This window comes from Elgaria multicarinata, chromosome 4 (genome assembly GCF_023053635.1).
Source record: "Elgaria multicarinata webbii isolate HBS135686 ecotype San Diego chromosome 4, rElgMul1.1.pri, whole genome shotgun sequence".
In the NCBI taxonomy this organism is placed as follows: domain Eukaryota; kingdom Metazoa; phylum Chordata; class Lepidosauria; order Squamata; family Anguidae; genus Elgaria; species Elgaria multicarinata.
The window spans coordinates 3,687,389-3,693,400 of record NC_086174.1 but is presented as its reverse complement, the minus strand read 5'-3'; the positions used below and the strand labels follow the sequence as shown (position 1 = coordinate 3,693,400).

The window sequence follows — 6,012 nt, the reverse complement described above, 5'->3', positions numbered from 1 at the left end:
CTATGATGGACTCTTTAATACAGCCTTCCTCAACCTGGGGCGCTCCAGATGTGTTGGACTGCATCTCCCAGAATGCCCCAGCCAGCTGGCTGGGGCATTCTGGGAGTTGTAGTCCAACACATCTGGAGCGCCCCAGGTTGAGGAAGGCTGCTTTAATAGACTGTTGGACCACCAGGTTTTAATCCCTCGCTCAGCCAGGAATTTGCCAAGTGGCCTTGGGGAAGTCGCTGTCTCTCAGCCTCGATTTTTAAGCTGTAAAATGGGAATGGCGGCAGTCTACCTCACAGGGTTGCTATGAGCATCAATGTTATAATGATTCTAACAGCACAATCTTATGCATGTCTACTCAGAAGTAAATCCCACTGTGCTCCATGGGTCTTACCCCCAAGTGAGTGAATATAGGATTGCAGCCTAAGGCTTTTGGGGGGTGAGGGGTGTAATTATTATGGGACTAGCATTGACTGCAGAATTACATAAAAAACTTAAAGGGGAGGCGCAAATAATGCCTTTCAGTTCAGGCACATGATTGAAATTTAATAAACAACAACTGCTAAAATAACAGGAATAAACAGAATGACCTATACCAAAGCCAGGCTGTCTTATTTGCATTCACTACTTCTTACCCTGGAATAACAGGCTCAAGTGACAGGAAGCCGGATTCCGGCTGGACATCAGGAAAAACTTCCTGACTGTTAGAGCAGTACGACAATGGAACCAGTGACCTTGGGAGGTTGTGGGCTCTCCCACACTAGAGGCCTTCAAGAGGCAACTGGACAACCTTCTATCAGGTGTGCTTTGAGGTGGATTCCTGCATTGAGCAGGGGGTTGGACTTGATGGCCTTGTAGGCCCCTTCCATCTCTGCTATTCTATGATTCTCCTTTCCTTCTGTCTACCATCAACACCCTTCCTAGTCTCTTCATTGTCAGCACTGAGATTGTAAGTGCCTCAGGGCACAGTCTTATCTTCTTTGTTTATGGTGCTTTATAAATCACCCGGTATGGCAATGATGCCTGGGTGGGCCTGTGACTGCCTACCTGCTTAGAAGCAAAATGCAGCCGTCCAAAGTAAGGTTGTTGTTTCCACTGGAGGCTGGTGGCTCTGATGTCAGTGGGACAGTGAATCCGCTGCAGGTTCCGGTCAGAAGTCTAAAAGAGCTATCCAAGGTGCTGAACCTATTTTAGCTCCTTTAGCATTCTAACTGGTTCCGACTGAAACCCTGAGCGGATTCCCCGCCCCACTAACATCAGGGCCACCTGCCTCCACTGGTTGTTTCTGCAAACCTAGGCATGCAAAAGTTTGTCAGTTGATAAATTAAAAGAAAAAAGGGTATTTTAAAAACCCCAAATAGCCCAGCTAAGACTTAAGTGCAGCACCTTCCAGAACCTATGGATTCTTCAGGGCCTTTAAGCCCCAGGAATGTTGAAAGTGTTGGTGGAAAGGAAATTGTGATGGGGATGGAGTAGCTTTCTTGAGCCCCCGAACAGTGTATTGCAGCCTCGTGCAACCTGGCACCCTCCATATGTTTGAGATGACAGCTCCCAGCATTCCTGACCATTGCCAGTGCTACCTGGGGCTGAAGAGAGTTGAAATTCAAACATGTGGAGGGCAGCAGGTTGGGGAAGGCAGATTTATTCTGTCATGGGAGAATTGGCAAAGCAAACATGCGATGTCTCGTCTCACCGCGTTTGCATTCCCAAATGTTAGTGTCTTCCCCCACCCTCCTCTGAGTGTCTTCCCCCACCCTTTTTCCCACTTGAAAAAACAACTCATTTTTAAAATGCAAAGTTTTCTCCCGATAGAAAATGTACATTTTCTACCACAGGCTAAAATGTGAAAATGCGGATTTGCGTAGTGGGATTCGTGCAAAGTGCAAAACTGCGCATTTTTGGACATGCCCACTTTCAAATGCGAACTCGGGTTTCAGACATTGGAAACATTTCCCAACAATTGACTTTGCATTCATGGTTGAAGAGGACAGGAACACAATGGTCAAACATCCCTAGAATGGGAACAGCCATCAGCAGCACTCAGGTGCCATTACCTTCAGGGAAGGAATCCCTGCATGCTCTGCGTACTTGCTCCCAAAGGCACCTCTTTAGCAGCAGCCCTGCTCCAGCCAAGGGTGACCCTGTGGAAAGGAGGACAGGGCTCCTGCATCTTTAACAGTTGTGTAGAAAAGGGCATTTCAGCAGGTGTCATTTGTATATATGGAGGACCTGGTGAAATCCCCTCTTCATCACAACAGTTAAAGCTGCAGGAGCCCTGCCCTCTTTTGTATCTGGTCACCCTAGTATAGGGCAGGGCTCCTGCACCTTTAACTGTTGTGATGAAGAGGGAATTTTCACAAGGTGCTGCATGCATAAAAATGGCACCTGCTGAAATCCCTTTTCTCTACAACTGCTAAAGATACAGGAGCCCTGTCCTCCTTTCCATAGGGTCACCCTACTCCATCCCCCTTGGGTGGGTCCTGGAAGGCTTCTGAGCTGGCCGAGGAGTTGATGCTGCTCATGGATGCTGGACGGTGCATGCCCCCATGTGGCCAAACCCCTTCAGTGCAGCTCTGTTGCAGCCCAACTTAAGTTTCCTGGGGGAGGCATGTGAGTGCTGGGTGTTAATGAATGACAAATGCTGACGAAGTTGGTGCAGAGGCAGTTTAATAGGAACAGAAATGAATCCCAACAATGCATGTCCCATAACCCCACCTGCCCCCTTTCAGCAGGGCATGTCAGATACGTTTCCAGGCACCTGTGTTGGCCCATTGGAAAAGAAAACCTCAAAACAATAGTTCCAATTATTGGTAGAGACAAAAAACAAATGTTATATTTTGTTGGCGTTTATATTTTCAGAGGGGGTGTGGCCCTGCTGTTTTAGCTGTTCCTAATAAAGGTATTGCCTTCCTATTTTGGAACCTTTCTCTAACAAAGGGCGCAATCCTGTGCATGTTTAGATAGTAAAATGTTCTACAACTCCCAGCATTCCACAGCAAGCACTGCTGTCGTCGTACTTTTTTTTCTGTCTACGCATGCATAGGATTGCACCTTGAGCCTTCCAAAACAAAGCCATTTAAATTAGCTGAGAGGTTCTGAGAGCAACGTGTCCCTCAAGAGCTTGGTTTGGTATCAGATCTCTGCAAAGGACTGTTACTGATCCATCGTGACGATAACTACAAGAGACCCCTTAGTGAAGGGGTTCTCTAGCCTCCATTGCTGTCTTCTCCATTCTGCTCCTCAATAGAAGACCTTCTCCAGGTAGCCATTCAAGAACATTCCTCTGGGGTCCAGCTTTTCCCTGATGGAGCAGAACTTCTGAAAGCTGGGGTACATCTTCTCAAAGTCCCTCCGGGTGCATGTGTGGGCCTGGTGATAGAGAAGCGGTTTTACGACCCTGTCCTTCATTCCTCCTGGGGCAGGGTGGTCATTGGCAGAGCACAGAAGCAGCAAGCTTGGGATCAACATTATATAGTCCAGCGATGAAGAACCCGTGACTCCAGATATTGTGGGACTGCAGTTCCTATCATCCCCCATTAGCCGTGCTGGCTATGGTTGATGGGAGTTGCCATCCAACAACATCTGGAGGACCACACATTCCCCACCCTGATATAGATCCTCCAACAATATGTATCTGCAAATGTTCTTTCTAAATTAATAAATATAGAAAATTTGAGCATCATTGATACAGCACCAGGATGGGTAATCCAGCCTGCAGGTATGATGATGCTCCCAGAGGGCTCCTCAGCTTCTTGTGCTCTTATCTCCAATCACTGTTTGGAGATAAGAGGGTATTTAAAGGCAACTCACCTTTCAATACCCTGCAAAGAATCTAGCTGCTGCAGAGAACAGAGGTGTGCATGTTATAGCAGTTGAGAGTGTTCGGAGCACTTAGCGGATATGATCTTGCTGTAATTCCTACGAGTACCGTGTGAGACAGGCTGCTGCTGCTGTTATGCCCATACCGTAGATGTGGAGCTGATATTCTTGGCAAGATGCCACCAAGGGTCCATCTGCCCCCAACCCAGCAGGGCCTTTAGGAGGACCCTGAAAAACGGCTTGTTTCCTCTGGCTTTCTCCTGATCATGTGTGTGTCTTTACTGTTGTATTTTAGACTGTTGTTTTTATGAAACGGTATCTGTCTATTTTATGATTGTACGCCACCTTGGGAGGTCTCCTGAAAGGTGGCCTAGAAATATTTTAAATAAACAAACTGCACCTACGTTGATTGTCACAGTGTTTTCTGATTTACGTGGAACTGGACCTCCCAGCCTTGCTAATATGTACTGATATTGAACCTTGGAGCACTTTAATATGTTGGGAGCGAAACACTGGGTTACGATAATGTCCTGCTTGTGGGCCTCCCATCTGGGCAGGACCCACGCAGCAAATGGCGCGCACTTCCCTGGCCCCAGGTCAAGTCAAGGTGCATAATACCCGAGCCCCCATCAAGTTTAAACTGGGCATGTTTAGCCTGGAGAAGAGAAGATGGAGGGGAGACATGAGAGCACTCTTCAAATACTTAAAAGGTTGTCACGCAGAGGAGGGCCAGGATCTCTTCTCGATCCTCTCAGAGTGCAGGACACGGAATAACGGGCTCAAGTTACAGGAAGCCAGATTCCGGCTGGACATCAGGAAAAACTTCCTGACTGTTAGAGCAGTACGACAATGGAATCAGTTGCCTGGTGAGGTTGTGGCCTCTCCCACACTAGAGGCCTTCAAGAGGCAGCTGGACAACCATCTGTCAGGGATGCTTTAGGGTGGATTCCTGCATTGAGCAGGGGGTTGGACTCGATGGCCTTGTAGGCCCCTTCCAACTCTGCTATTCTATGATTCTATGATTCTAAGTTATTTTGGCAGAATACTCCACAAGCAGCTCTCCTCGGCAATCCAAGGAGAACAACCCATTTGCTAGTCTTTCAGGACACCCTAAATCTGCTGCCTGGCATGACTGTCTCACTCTATCTAATGGTGGGCTAGATAGACTTTTGGTCTAATCCAGCAGGGGTGCCCTTAAACTCAGGAGATCCCATCTTTCTGTGCCGGCTTCCATCCCTGGCATCTCTGCTTAAAGCATTTCCGGCAGCAGGGCCGGGAAGGATCTTTCCTGCATGAAACTCTGGACAGTTGCTGCTACTCACAGCAGACAGGACTGGACTTGATGGAACCACCGTCTGACCAGGCATGGTTGGACACCTGCCAAGGGCCCACAGCCCAGCAGAGGCCCACTGCCAGAAAGTGGGGGAGGAGCCAGAGCAGCTGGTGACCATGACGGTGAGAAGGTGGAGGCACTGAGGGAGAGGGCTCCTGGCGGTTGTCTTGTCCAAAGGCCCTCAAGAACTTGGAGATGGCCCCGGTTCCCGTCACTTGCTCCCTGATCCTGGAGATGCCAGGGTTGAACCTGGGACCTTCTGCATGGTTTTCCCCTCATTGCTTCAGGGTGAACCCTGCACAGGATGGAGGCGTGTCTGTGTTTGCTAGAGAGGTGGGATCTAACTCTGCCGCTGGGCAAAAGCAGCCCCCGCCCCCTCTGTACCTTGGCCCAGTGCGGCCGCCCTCCGACCTTCTTCATGATGCCCTCATAGGCGAGCCAGTAGTCAAGGCGCGGGACATCTTTCCCGTAGGGCCTGGAGGAAGACGCAGAAGAAAACGTGGACTGAATTGCTCTTCCTTAGGGAATACCACTAGTCCTCCACCCTGCCCCTTTCTAGGAAGCCTTTTTTATGTGGACTCCTCTGTCAAGACCACCACTGTGGCCACCATTGGGCATGTTGTCAGGGACTTGGGTGCATGTTCTAGGGTGCAAACATGGGGCTCAGCTATGGCGCTTGGGCCATACTGTCCCCCAGGAACATGGTTTAAAACACCTCATGCGTTCCCCCACAGCCATGCATTGTAGGGTCCGATGGTGAGCGGTCTTTCAAGGAATCTTGTCCGTCGTTATTTATATCCTCGTTGGGGGAACCCCTGATAAAACCCAGAGGAGGAGGAGCCCCTTTGGGTCTCTGGAAAGCAGCTTGAACA

General features: G+C 49.2%; 1 protein-coding gene across 1 annotated transcript in view; it reads right to left on the bottom strand.

The window, feature by feature from the left end:
• Positions 1-2,692: 2,692 nt before the first annotated feature.
• The window catches only part of LOC134397263 (L-gulonolactone oxidase-like), a 77,296-nt gene continuing 73,976 nt past the window's right edge, over positions 2,693-6,012 (bottom strand). The window contains exons 11-12 of the mRNA XM_063123759.1: positions 5,525-5,615; positions 2,693-3,357 (exon numbers count right to left, since the gene is read on the bottom strand). Coding sequence (XP_062979829.1) covers positions 3,229-3,357; positions 5,525-5,615 — 220 coding nt within the window. The 3' untranslated portion in view covers positions 2,693-3,228. The remainder of the gene's footprint in view (positions 3,358-5,524; positions 5,616-6,012) is intronic.